At 32.1% G+C, this 13,726-nt stretch overlaps 2 protein-coding genes across 3 annotated transcripts in view; both read left to right on the top strand.

Annotated features, from left to right (window-relative positions):
- The window catches only part of LOC122976560 (titin-like), a 100,453-nt gene that overhangs the window by 18,734 nt on the left and 67,993 nt on the right, over positions 1-13,726 (top strand). The gene's annotated exons all lie outside the window — the stretch shown is intronic.
- LOC122976561 overlaps positions 1-13,726 on the top strand; it is a 59,199-nt gene that overhangs the window by 5,588 nt on the left and 39,885 nt on the right. The window contains exons 8-22 of the mRNA XM_044345132.1: positions 129-152; positions 883-906; positions 1,399-1,422; positions 2,153-2,176; positions 2,669-2,692; positions 3,423-3,446; positions 3,939-3,962; positions 4,693-4,716; positions 5,209-5,232; positions 5,964-5,987; positions 6,480-6,503; positions 7,234-7,257; positions 7,750-7,773; positions 8,504-8,527; positions 9,022-9,045. Of these exons, the coding sequence (XP_044201067.1) occupies positions 129-152; positions 883-906; positions 1,399-1,422; positions 2,153-2,176; positions 2,669-2,692; positions 3,423-3,446; positions 3,939-3,962; positions 4,693-4,716; positions 5,209-5,232; positions 5,964-5,987; positions 6,480-6,503; positions 7,234-7,257; positions 7,750-7,773; positions 8,504-8,527; positions 9,022-9,045 (360 nt within the window). The remainder of the gene's footprint in view (positions 1-128; positions 153-882; positions 907-1,398; positions 1,423-2,152; positions 2,177-2,668; positions 2,693-3,422; positions 3,447-3,938; positions 3,963-4,692; positions 4,717-5,208; positions 5,233-5,963; positions 5,988-6,479; positions 6,504-7,233; positions 7,258-7,749; positions 7,774-8,503; positions 8,528-9,021; positions 9,046-13,726) is intronic.

Below are 13,726 nucleotides of genomic sequence, written 5' to 3' on the forward strand. Positions count from 1 at the left end.
AACTAAATACTGATAAAGACATATCTGACCAACATTTGTTTGAATAGCAGCAGTTAAAAAACTTCTAATATGGATTCACTGTGTGATAGATGCATCATGGTTGTGACAATGCTTTGTTTATTTCACAGAGCATCAAGAAGGGTCGGATAAGGGTAAGAACAACTTTTTTTCTTGAACCGTTATAACTGCAGTAAACTAGAAGTTTGACTGTCTGACAGATGTATTGTGGTTGTGACAATTCTTTTATCATTTAATACTGATCTCAACAATTTCTGAGGTCCATAAAACATCCACCCAGGACCTGGAAACTCTCAATCTATTTAATGGAAATATGACAATAATTAGTTTATTTTTTAGTGTCAAATCACAAAAGAAGAAAGAAGACAATTACAGAAATAGAAAATAATAACAACATACTACATTATATTAAACATACATGATACTATTGAGTTATAGGAGTGGCAAAAATTGGATTTAAGAGGTGAAGCGTCGACCATGATCCACAATGTCCCTGATTCATGTTTGATTAGGGACCTTTATTGATTGTTGTTCTCCATCTCTCTCTCAATGTAAATGAAATTTCAGGACTTCTTTATCTCTTCTGCTTAGTGGCAACATCAGAAGACAACTTCCTAATCAGAGCTGCAAATGTAAAGTAGAGGTTCATTGATAAACACACTGAAAGGCACCAGAGACAGTCTGCCTTTCTGTATCTGTATGTCTTATCTGTTTTCATGCATCCAGCACTTAAAAGTAATTAATATTTAATTTTTTACAAAAACCAGTGTTTCAAATGTAACTTATAAAACCTAATTATGAAACAAAACATGATTAATGAAGAATTCCAGTGAGTTAACACACACTTATTCATCTTCAATACAGGAGCTGCTGAAGGGATGTGCAAAGGTAAGATAGAACATTTTCACATTGGTCACCTATTTGTCTTTAATAATTTTAGAGTATTTAACATGACAATATTTTAAATAATGTTCTGTTTTCATGCATCCAGCACTTAAAAGTAATTAATATCTAAACGTTTACAAAAACCAGTGTTTCAAATGCATTCAATGTACTTTTTCTTTTTAATTGCTGAATTTTAAGAATCAATTAAATCAAAAAGTCTCAAATTGGACACATTGTTAGTTGTTGTTGATTTAGTAATGTGATGTTTTCCTAACAGACACATGAAGTTTTACAGTCATCAATCATACTGCTGTTAGTTTTAACAGATAAAATGAAAACATGTATTCTGACAAATAGATTTATTTGCAACTAAATACTGATAAAGACATATCTGACCAACATTTGTTTGAATAGCAGCAGTTAAAAAACTTCTAATATGGATTCACTGTGTGATAGATGCATCATGGTTGTGACAATGCTTTGTTTATTTCACAGAGCATCAAGAAGGGTCGGATAAGGGTAAGAACAACTTTTTTTCTTGAACCGTTATAACTGCAGTAAACTAGAAGTTTGACTGTCTGACAGATGTATTGTGGTTGTGACAATTCTTTTATCATTTAATACTGATCTCAACAATTTCTGAGGTCCATAAAACATCCACCCAGGACCTGGAAACTCTCAATCTATTTAATGGAAATATGACAATAATTAGTTTATTTTTTAGTGTCAAATCACAAAAGAAGAAAGAAGACAATTACAGAAATAGAAAATAATAACAACAGACTACATTATATTAAACATACATAATACTATTGAGTTATAGGAGTGGCAAAAATTGGATTTAAGAGGTGAAGCGTCGACCATGATCCACAATGTCCCTGATTCATGTTTGATTAGGGACCTTTATTGATTGTTGTTCTCCATCTCTCTCTCAATGTAAATGAAATTTCAGGACTTCTTTATCTCTTCTGCTTAGTGGCAACATCAGAAGACAACTTCCTAATCAGAGCTGCAAATGTAAAGTAGAGGTTCATTGATAAACACACTGAAAGGCACCAGAGACAGTCTGCCTTTCTGTATCTGTATGTCTTATCTGTTTTCATGCATCCAGCACTTAAAAGTAATTAATATTCAATTTTTTACAAAAACCAGTGTTTCAAATGTAACTTATAAAACCTAATTATGAAACAAAACATGATTAATGAAGAATTCCAGTGAGTTAACACACACTTATTCATCTTCAATACAGGAGCTGCTGAAGGGATGTGCAAAGGTAAGATAGAACATTTTCACATTGGTCACCTATTTGTCTTTAATAATTTTAGAGTATTTAACATGACAATATTTTAAATAATGTTCTGTTTTCATGCATCCAGCACTTAAAAGTAATTAATATCTAAACTTTTACAAAAACCAGTGTTTCAAATGCATTCAATGTACTTTTTCTTTTTAATTGCTGAATTTTAAGAATCAATTAAATCAAAAAGTCTCAAATTGGACACATTGTTAGTTGTTGTTGATTTAGTAATGTGATGTTTTCCTAACAGACACATGAAGTTTTACAGTCATCAATCATACTGCTGTTAGTTTTAACAGATAAAATGAAAACATGTATTCTGACAAATAGATTTATTTGCAACTAAATACTGATAAAGACATATCTGACCAACATTTGTTTGAATAGCAGCAGTTAAAAAACTTCTAATATGGATTCACTGTGTGATAGATGCATCATGGTTGTGACAATGCTTTGTTTATTTCACAGAGCATCAAGAAGGGTCGGATAAGGGTAAGAACAACTTTTTTTCTTGAACCGTTATAACTGCAGTAAACTAGAAGTTTGACTGTCTGACAGATGTATTGTGGTTGTGACAATTCTTTTATCATTTAATACTGATCTCAACAATTTCTGAGGTCCATAAAACATCCACCCAGGACCTGGAAACTCTCAATCTATTTAATGGAAATATGACAATAATTAGTTTATTTTTTAGTGTCAAATCACAAAAGAAGAAAGAAGACAATTACAGAAATAGAAAATAATAACAACATACTACATTATATTAAACATACATAATACTATTGAGTTATAGGAGTGGCAAAAATTGGATTTAAGAGGTGAAGCGTCGACCATGATCCACAATGTCCCTGATTCATGTTTGATTAGGGACCTTTATTGATTGTTGTTCTCCATCTCTCTCTCAATGTAAATGAAATTTCAGGACTTCTTTATCTCTTCTGCTTAGTGGCAACATCAGAAGACAACTTCCTAATCAGAGCTGAAAATGTAAAGTAGAGGTTCATTGATAAACACACTGAAAGGCACCAGAGACAGTCTGCCTTTCTGTATCTGTATGTCTTATCTGTTTTCATGCATCCAGCACTTAAAAGTAATTAATATTTAATTTTTTACAAAAACCAGTGTTTCAAATGTAACTTATAAAACCTAATTATGAAACAAAACATGATTAATGAAGAATTCCAGTGAGTTAACACACACTTATTCATCTTCAATACAGGAGCTGCTGAAGGGATGTGCAAAGGTAAGATAGAACATTTTCACATTGGTCACCTATTTGTCTTTAATAATTTTAGAATATTTAACATGACAATATTTTAAATAATGTTCTGTTTTCATGCATCCAGCACTTAAAAGTAATTAATATCTAAACTTTTACAAAAACCAGTGTTTCAAATGCATTCAATGTACTTTTTCTTTTTAATTGCTGAATTTTAAGAATCAATTAAATAAAAAAGTCTCAAATTGGACACATTGTTAGTTGTTGTTGATTTAGTAATGTGATGTTTTCCTAACAGACACATGAAGTTTTACAGTCATTAATCATACTGCTGTTAGTTTTAACAGATAAAATGAAAACATGTATTCTGACAAATAGATTTATTTGCAACTAAATACTGATAAAGACATATCTGACCAACATTTGTTTGAATAGCAGCAGTTAAAAAACTTCTAATATGGATTCACTGTGTGATAGATGCATCATGGTTGTGACAATGCTTTGTTTATTTCACAGAGCATCAAGAAGGGTCGGATAAGGGTAAGAACAACTTTTTTTCTTGAACCGTTATAACTGCAGTAAACTAGAAGTTTGACTGTCTGACAGATGTATTGTGGTTGTGACAATTCTTTTATCATTTAATACTGATCTCAACAATTTCTGAGGTCCATAAAACATCCACCCAGGACCTGGAAACTCTCAATCTATTTAATGGAAATATGACAATAATTAGTTTATTTTTTAGTGTCAAATCACAAAAGAAGAAAGAAGACAATTACAGAAATAGAAAATAATAACAACATACTACATTATATTAAACATACATGATACTATTGAGTTATAGGAGTGGCAAAAATTGGATTTAAGAGGTGAAGCGTCGACCATGATCCACAATGTCCCTGATTCATGTTTGATTAGGGACCTTTATTGATTGTTGTTCTCCATCTCTCTCTCAATGTAAATGAAATTTCAGGACTTCTTTATCTCTTGTGCTTAGTGGCAACATCAGAAGACAACTTCCTAATCAGAGCTGAAAATGTAAAGTAGAGGTTCATTGATAAACACACTGAAAGGCACCAGAGACAGTCTGCCTTTCTGTATCTGTATGTCTTATCTGTTTTCATGCATCCAGCACTTAAAAGTAATTAATATTTAATTTTTTACAAAAACCAGTGTTTCAAATGTAACTTATAAAACCTAATTATGAAACAAAACATGATTAATGAAGAATTCCAGTGAGTTAACACACACTTATTCATCTTCAATACAGGAGCTGCTGAAGGGATGTGCAAAGGTAAGATAGAACATTTTCACATTGGTCACCTATTTGTCTTTAATAATTTTAGAGTATTTAACATGACAATATTTTAAATAATGTTCTGTTTTCATGCATCCAGCACTTAAAAGTAATTAATATCTAAACTTTTACAAAAACCAGTGTTTCAAATGCATTCAATGTACTTTTTCTTTTTAATTGCTGAATTTTAAGAATCAATTAAATCAAAAAGTCTCAAATTGGACACATTGTTAGTTGTTGTTGATTTAGTAATGTGATGTTTTCCTAACAGACACATGAAGTTTTACAGTCATCAATCATACTGCTGTTAGTTTTAACAGATAAAATGAAAACATGTATTCTGACAAATAGATTTATTTGCAACTAAATACTGATAAAGACATATCTGACCAACATTTGTTTGAATAGCAGCAGTTAAAAAACTTCTAATATGGATTCACTGTGTGATAGATGCATCATGGTTGTGACAATGCTTTGTTTATTTCACAGAGCATCAAGAAGGGTCGGATAAGGGTAAGAACAACTTTTTTTCTTGAACCGTTATAACTGCAGTAAACTAGAAGTTTGACTGTCTGACAGATGTATTGTGGTTGTGACAATTCTTTTATCATTTAATACTGATCTCAACAATTTCTGAGGTCCATAAAACATCCACCCAGGACCTGGAAACTCTCAATCTATTTAATGGAAATATGACAATAATTAGTTTATTTTTTAGTGTCAAATCACAAAAGAAGAAAGAAGACAATTACAGAAATAGAAAATAATAACAAACAGACTACATTATATTAAACATACATAATACTATTGAGTTATAGGAGTGGCAAAAATTGGATTTAAGAGGTGAAGCGTCGACCATGATCCACAATGTCCCTGATTCATGTTTGATTAGGGACCTTTATTGATTGTTGTTCTCCATCTCTCTCTCAATGTAAATGAAATTTCAGGACTTCTTTATCTCTTCTGCTTAGTGGCAACATCAGAAGACAACTTCCTAATCAGAGCTGCAAATGTAAAGTAGAGGTTCATTGATAAACACACTGAAAGGCACCAGAGACAGTCTGCCTTTCTGTATCTGTATGTCTTATCTGTTTTCATGCATCCAGCACTTAAAAGTAATTAATATTCAATTTTTTACAAAAACCAGTGTTTCAAATGTAACTTATAAAACCTAATTATGAAACAAAACATGATTAATGAAGAATTCCAGTGAGTTAACACACACTTATTCATCTTCAATACAGGAGCTGCTGAAGGGATGTGCAAAGGTAAGATAGAACATTTTCACATTGGTCACCTATTTGTCTTTAATAATTTTAGAGTATTTAACATGACAATATTTTAAATAATGTTCTGTTTTCATGCATCCAGCACTTAAAAGTAATTAATATCTAAACTTTTACAAAAACCAGTGTTTCAAATGCATTCAATGTACTTTTTCTTTTTAATTGCTGAATTTTAAGAATCAATTAAATCAAAAAGTCTCAAATTGGACACATTGTTAGTTGTTGTTGATTTAGTAATGTGATGTTTTCCTAACAGACACATGAAGTTTTACAGTCATCAATCATACTGCTGTTAGTTTTAACAGATAAAATGAAAACATGTATTCTGACAAATAGATTTATTTGCAACTAAATACTGATAAAGACATATCTGACCAACATTTGTTTGAATAGCAGCAGTTAAAAAACTTCTAATATGGATTCACTGTGTGATAGATGCATCATGGTTGTGACAATGCTTTGTTTATTTCACAGAGCATCAAGAAGGGTCGGATAAGGGTAAGAACAACTTTTTTTCTTGAACCGTTATAACTGCAGTAAACTAGAAGTTTGACTGTCTGACAGATGTATTGTGGTTGTGACAATTCTTTTATCATTTAATACTGATCTCAACAATTTCTGAGGTCCATAAAACATCCACCCAGGACCTGGAAACTCTCAATCTATTTAATGGAAATATGACAATAATTAGTTTATTTTTTAGTGTCAAATCACAAAAGAAGAAAGAAGACAATTACAGAAATAGAAAATAATAACAACATACTACATTATATTAAACATACATAATACTATTGAGTTATAGGAGTGGCAAAAATTGGATTTAAGAGGTGAAGCGTCGACCATGATCCACAATGTCCCTGATTCATGTTTGATTAGGGACCTTTATTGATTGTTGTTCTCCATCTCTCTCTCAATGTAAATGAAATTTCAGGACTTCTTTATCTCTTCTGCTTAGTGGCAACATCAGAAGACAACTTCCTAATCAGAGCTGAAAATGTAAAGTAGAGGTTCATTGATAAACACACTGAAAGGCACCAGAGACAGTCTGCCTTTCTGTATCTGTATGTCTTATCTGTTTTCATGCATCCAGCACTTAAAAGTAATTAATATTTAATTTTTTACAAAAACCAGTGTTTCAAATGTAACTTATAAAACCTAATTATGAAACAAAACATGATTAATGAAGAATTCCAGTGAGTTAACACACACTTATTCATCTTCAATACAGGAGCTGCTGAAGGGATGTGCAAAGGTAAGATAGAACATTTTCACATTGGTCACCTATTTGTCTTTAATAATTTTAGAATATTTAACATGACAATATTTTAAATAATGTTCTGTTTTCATGCATCCAGCACTTAAAAGTAATTAATATCTAAACTTTTACAAAAACCAGTGTTTCAAATGCATTCAATGTACTTTTTCTTTTTAATTGCTGAATTTTAAGAATCAATTAAATAAAAAAGTCTCAAATTGGACACATTGTTAGTTGTTGTTGATTTAGTAATGTGATGTTTTCCTAACAGACACATGAAGTTTTACAGTCATTAATCATACTGCTGTTAGTTTTAACAGATAAAATGAAAACATGTATTCTGACAAATAGATTTATTTGCAACTAAATACTGATAAAGACATATCTGACCAACATTTGTTTGAATAGCAGCAGTTAAAAAACTTCTAATATGGATTCACTGTGTGATAGATGCATCATGGTTGTGACAATGCTTTGTTTATTTCACAGAGCATCAAGAAGGGTCGGATAAGGGTAAGAACAACTTTTTTTCTTGAACCGTTATAACTGCAGTAAACTAGAAGTTTGACTGTCTGACAGATGTATTGTGGTTGTGACAATTCTTTTATCATTTAATACTGATCTCAACAATTTCTGAGGTCCATAAAACATCCACCCAGGACCTGGAAACTCTCAATCTATTTAATGGAAATATGACAATAATTAGTTTATTTTTTAGTGTCAAATCACAAAAGAAGAAAGAAGACAATTACAGAAATAGAAAATAATAACAACATACTACATTATATTAAACATACATGATACTATTGAGTTATAGGAGTGGCAAAAATTGGATTTAAGAGGTGAAGCGTCGACCATGATCCACAATGTCCCTGATTCATGTTTGATTAGGGACCTTTATTGATTGTTGTTCTCCATCTCTCTCTCAATGTAAATGAAATTTCAGGACTTCTTTATCTCTTCTGCTTAGTGGCAACATCAGAAGACAACTTCCTAATCAGAGCTGAAAATGTAAAGTAGAGGTTCATTGATAAACACACTGAAAGGCACCAGAGACAGTCTGCCTTTCTGTATCTGTATGTCTTATCTGTTTTCATGCATCCAGCACTTAAAAGTAATTAATATTTAATTTTTTACAAAAACCAGTGTTTCAAATGTAACTTATAAAACCTAATTATGAAACAAAACATGATTAATGAAGAATTCCAGTGAGTTAACACACACTTATTCATCTTCAATACAGGAGCTGCTGAAGGGATGTGCAAAGGTAAGATAGAACATTTTCACATTGGTCACCTATTTGTCTTTAATAATTTTAGAGTATTTAACATGACAATATTTTAAATAATGTTCTGTTTTCATGCATCCAGCACTTTAAAAGTAATTAATATCTAAACTTTTACAAGCAAAAAACAGTGTTTCAAATGCATTCAATGTACTTTTTTTTAATTGCTGAATTTTAAGAATCAATTAAATAAAAAAGTCTCAAATTGGACACATTGTTAGTTGTTGTTGATTTAGTAATGTGGTGTTTTCCTAACAGACACATGAAGTTTTACAGTCATCAATCATACTGCTGTTAGTTTTAACAGATAAAATGAAAACATGTATTCTGACAAATAGATTTATTTGCAACTAAATACTGATAAAGACATATCTGACCAACATTTGTTTGAAAAGCAGCAGTTAAAAAACGTCTAATATGGATTCCCTGTGTGATAGATGCATCATGGTTGTGACAATGCTTTGTTTATTTCACAGAGCATCAAGAAGGGTCGGATAAGGGTAAGAACAACTTTTTTTCTTGAACCGTTATAACTGCAGTAAACTAGAAGTTTGACTGTCTGACAGATGTATTGTGGTTGTGACAATTCTTTTATCATTTAATACTGATCTCAACAATTTCTGAGGTCCATAAAACATCCACCCAGGACCTGGAAACTCTCAATATATTTAATGGAAATATGACAATAATTAGTTTATTTTTTGTGTAAGAAAGACAATTACAGAAAGAGAAAATAATAACAACATACATTATATTAAACATACATGATACTATTGAGTTATAGGAGTGGCAAAAATTGGATTTAAGAGGTGAAGCGTCGACCATGAACCACAACGTCCCTGATTCATGTTTGATTAGGGACCTTTATTGATTGTTGTCCTCCATCTCTCTCTCCCCCCGTCCCTCATTTTCTGTCATCTCTTCACTGATACTAATCAATAATCAGCTGCATCCTGTGATGTGAGTGTACGTGGGGGAATGTGAGGTCTGAGAAGTTTTGACAGGTCAGGAGGTAATAGGTAGCAGTTTGTAGTTTGACTTGAATGAAACCGTAAACCAGTGAATCAGAAGAATTGTTGCAGCTGCATTTTGGACTTGTTGGATCTTTTTAATAGTACAGAATACAAGACCTGAATGAGCATGAATGAGAATTTCTGCATCTGACTGTGTTAGAAATGGGTGAACTTGGACGATGTGTCAGAGGTGGAAGAAAACTACTTTAGTGATGTTGCTGATGTGTCCCTCAAATCTAAGATAAATGAAATTACAGGATTTCTTTATCTCTTGTGCTTAGTGGCAACATCAGAAGACAACTTCCTAATCAGAGCTGCAAATGTAAAGTAGAGGTTCATTGATAAACACACTGAAAGGCACCAGAGACAGTCTGCCTTTCTGTATCTGTATGTCTGATCTGTTCTGTTTTCATGCATCCAGCACTTAAAATTAATTAATATCTAAACTTTTACAAAAACCAGTGTTTCAAATGCATTCAATGTACTTTTTCTTTTTAATTGCTGAATTTTAAGAATCAATTAAATAAAAAAGTCTCAAATTGGACACATTGTTAGTTGTTGTTGATTTAGTAATGTGATGTTTTCCTAACAGACACATGAAGTTTTACAGTCATCAATCATACTGCTGTTAGTTTTAACAGATAAAATGAAAACATGTATTCTGACAAATAGATTTATTTGCAACTAAATACTGACAAAGACATATCTGACCAACATTTGTTTGAATAGCAGCAGTTAAAAAACTTCTAATATGGATTCACTGTGTGATAGCTGCATCATGGTTGTGACAATTCTTTATTTATTTCACAGAGTTCCTAGAAACGTTGGATGTGGGTAAGAACAACTTTTTTTCTTGAACCGTTATAACTGCAGTAAACTAGAAGTTTGACTGTCTGACAGATGTATTGTGGTTGTGACAATTCTTTTATCATTTTATACTGATCTCAACAATTTCTGAGGTCCATAAAACATCCACCCAGGACCTGGAAACTCTCAATATATTTAATGGAAATATGACAATAATTAGTTTATTTTTTAGTGTCAAATCACAAAAGAAGAAAGAAGACAATTACAGAAATAGAAAATAATAACAACATACTACATTATATTAAACATACATGATACTATTGAGTTATAGGAGTGGCAAAAATTGGATTTAAGAGGTGACGCGTCGACCATGAACCACAACGTCCCTGATTCATGTTTGATTAGGGACCTTTATTGATTGTTGTTCTCCATGTCTCTCTCCCCCCGTCCCTCATTTTCTGTCATCTCTTCACTGATACTAATCAATAATCAATAAAAGCATAGAACGCCCAAGAATGTATTTCTTAAATAAAATTTGAATGGTTTAATCTTTGGAATAATGAGATAACCTGCATCCTGTGATGTGAGTGTACGTGGGGGAATGTGAGGTCTGAGAAGTTTTGACAGGTCAGGAGGTAATAGGTAGCAGTTTGTAGTCTGACTTGAATGAAACTGTAAACCAGTGAATCAGAAGAATTGTTGCAGCTGCATTTTGGACTTGTTGGATCTTTTTAATAGTACAGAATACAAGACCTGAATGAGCATGAATGAGAATTTCTGCATCTGACTGTGTTAGAAATGGGTGAACTTGGACGATGTGTCAGAGGTGGAAGAAAACTACTTTAGTGATGTTGCTGATGTGTCCCTCAAATCTAAGATAAATGAAATTACAGGACTTCTTTATCTCTTCTGCTTAGTGGCAACATCAGAAGACAACTTCCTAATCAGAGCTGCAAATGTAAAGTAGAGGTTCATTGATAAACACACTGAAAGGCACCAGAGACAGTCTGCCTTTCTGTATCTGTATGTCTGAAGTCTTTGAAGCCATAAAAAAGTCTTGAAGGTTCGATATTTAAAAGGTCAAGACCAGGCGAGTCTTCAGCTGTACTGCAGAGACTGTGTGTCGTCACTAAACTAAAACGTATGACTCATTACATTTTCTTTGGCTGATTCTTCCTCACCTCTGAGAACATTGTCAGAGTATTAGGAAAACCCATCTCTCATGACTCTACACATATTGTCCACTCTGTTAATACTATTAATATTGTTCTATTTGTTAATGAGAACCTGTGTTTGTAAAGGCCACCTTCAACATCTGTAATGAATTCAAGTATTTAATCTCTACAACTTTCTCAACTAAACAAAACCACCAGATAAAAGAGCAGTTATGAATGTTACAAATGTATTATTAATACCCATGTTGCACAAGTTTGACATTCACAAAAGAAAATGTAACTTATAAAACCTAATTATGAAACAAAACATGATTAATGAAGAATTCCAGTGAGTTAACACACACTTATTCATCTTCAATACAGGAGCTGCTGAAAGGAGAAGGCAAGGTAAGATAGAACATTTTCACATTGGTCACCTATTTGTCTTTAATAATTTTAGAGTATTTAACATGACAATATTTTAAATAATGTTCTGTTTTCATGCATCCAGCACTTAAAATTAATTAATATCTAAACTTTTACAAAAACCAGTTTTTCAAATGCATTCAATGTACTTTTTCTTTTTAATTGCTGAATTTTAAGAATCAATTAAATAAAAAAGTCTCAAATTGGACACATTGTTAGTTGTTGTTGATTTAGTAATGTGATGTTTTCCTAACAGACAAATGAAGTTTTACAGTCATCAATCATACTGCTGTTAGTTTTAACAGATAAAATGAAAACATGTTTTCTGACAAATAGATTTATTTGCAACTAAATACTGATAAAGACATATCTGACCAACATTTGTTTGAAAAGCAGCAGTTAAAAAACTTCTAATATGGATTCACTGTGTGATAGATGCATCATGGTTGTGACAATTCTTTATTTATTTCACAGAGTTCCCTGAAACGTTGGATGTGGGTAAGAACAACTTTTTTTCTTGAACCGTTATAACTGCAGTAAACTAGAAGTTTGACTGTCTGACAGATGTATTGTGGTTGTGACAATTCTTTTATCATTTAATACTGATCTCAACAATTTCTGAGGTCCATAAAACATCCACCCAGGACCTGGAAACTCTCAATCTATTTAATGGAAATATGACAATAATTAGTTTATTTTTTAGTGTCAAATCACAAAAGAAGAAAGAAGACAATTACAGAAATAGAAAATAATAACAACATACTACATTATATTAAACATACATGATACTATTGAGTTATAGGAGTGGCAAAAATTGGATTTAAGAGGTGAAGCATCGACCATGAACCACAACGTCCCTGATTCATGTTTGGTTAGGGACCTTTATTGATTGTTGTTCTCCATGTCTCTCTCCCCCCGTCCCTCATTTTCTGTCATCTCTTCACTGATACTAATCAATAATCAATAAAAGCATAGAATGCCCAAGAATGTATTTCTTAAATAAAATTTGAATGGTTTAATCTTTGGAATAATGAGATAACCTGCATCCTGTGATGTGAGTGTACGTGGGGGAATGTGAGGTCTGAGAAGTTTTGACAGGTCAGGAGGTAATAGGTAGCAGTTTGTAGTCTGACTTGAATGAAACCGTAAACCAGTGAATCAGAAGAATTGTTGCAGCTGCATTTTGGACTTGTTGGATCTTTTTAACAATACAGAATACAAGACCTGAATGAGCATGAATGAGAATTTCTGCATCTGACTGTGTTAGAAATGGGTGAACTTGGACGATGTGTCAGAGGTGGAAGAAAACTTCTTTAGTGATGTTGCTGATGTGTCCCTCAAATCTAAGATAAATGAAATTACAGGATTTCTTTATCTCTTGTGCTTAGTGGCAACATCAGAAGACAACTTCCTAATCAGAGCTGCAAATGTAAAGTAGAGGTTCATTGATAAACACACTGAAAGGCACCAGAGACAGTCTGCCTTTCTGTATCTACAAATGTATTATTAATACCCATGTTGCACAAGTTTGACATTCACAAAAGAAAATGTAACTTATAAAACCTAATTATGAAACAAAACATGATTAATGAAGAATTCCAGTGAGTTAACACACACTTATTCGTCTTCTATACAGGAGCTGCTGAAAGGAGAAGGCAAGGTAAGATAGAACATTTTCACTTTGGTCACCTATTTGTCTTTAATAATTGTAGAGTATTTAACATGACAATATTTTAAATAATGTTCTGTTTTCATGATTCCAGCACTTTAAAAGTAATTAA

This window comes from Thunnus albacares, chromosome 24 (genome assembly GCF_914725855.1).
Source record: "Thunnus albacares chromosome 24, fThuAlb1.1, whole genome shotgun sequence".
Classification (NCBI taxonomy): domain Eukaryota; kingdom Metazoa; phylum Chordata; class Actinopteri; order Scombriformes; family Scombridae; genus Thunnus; species Thunnus albacares.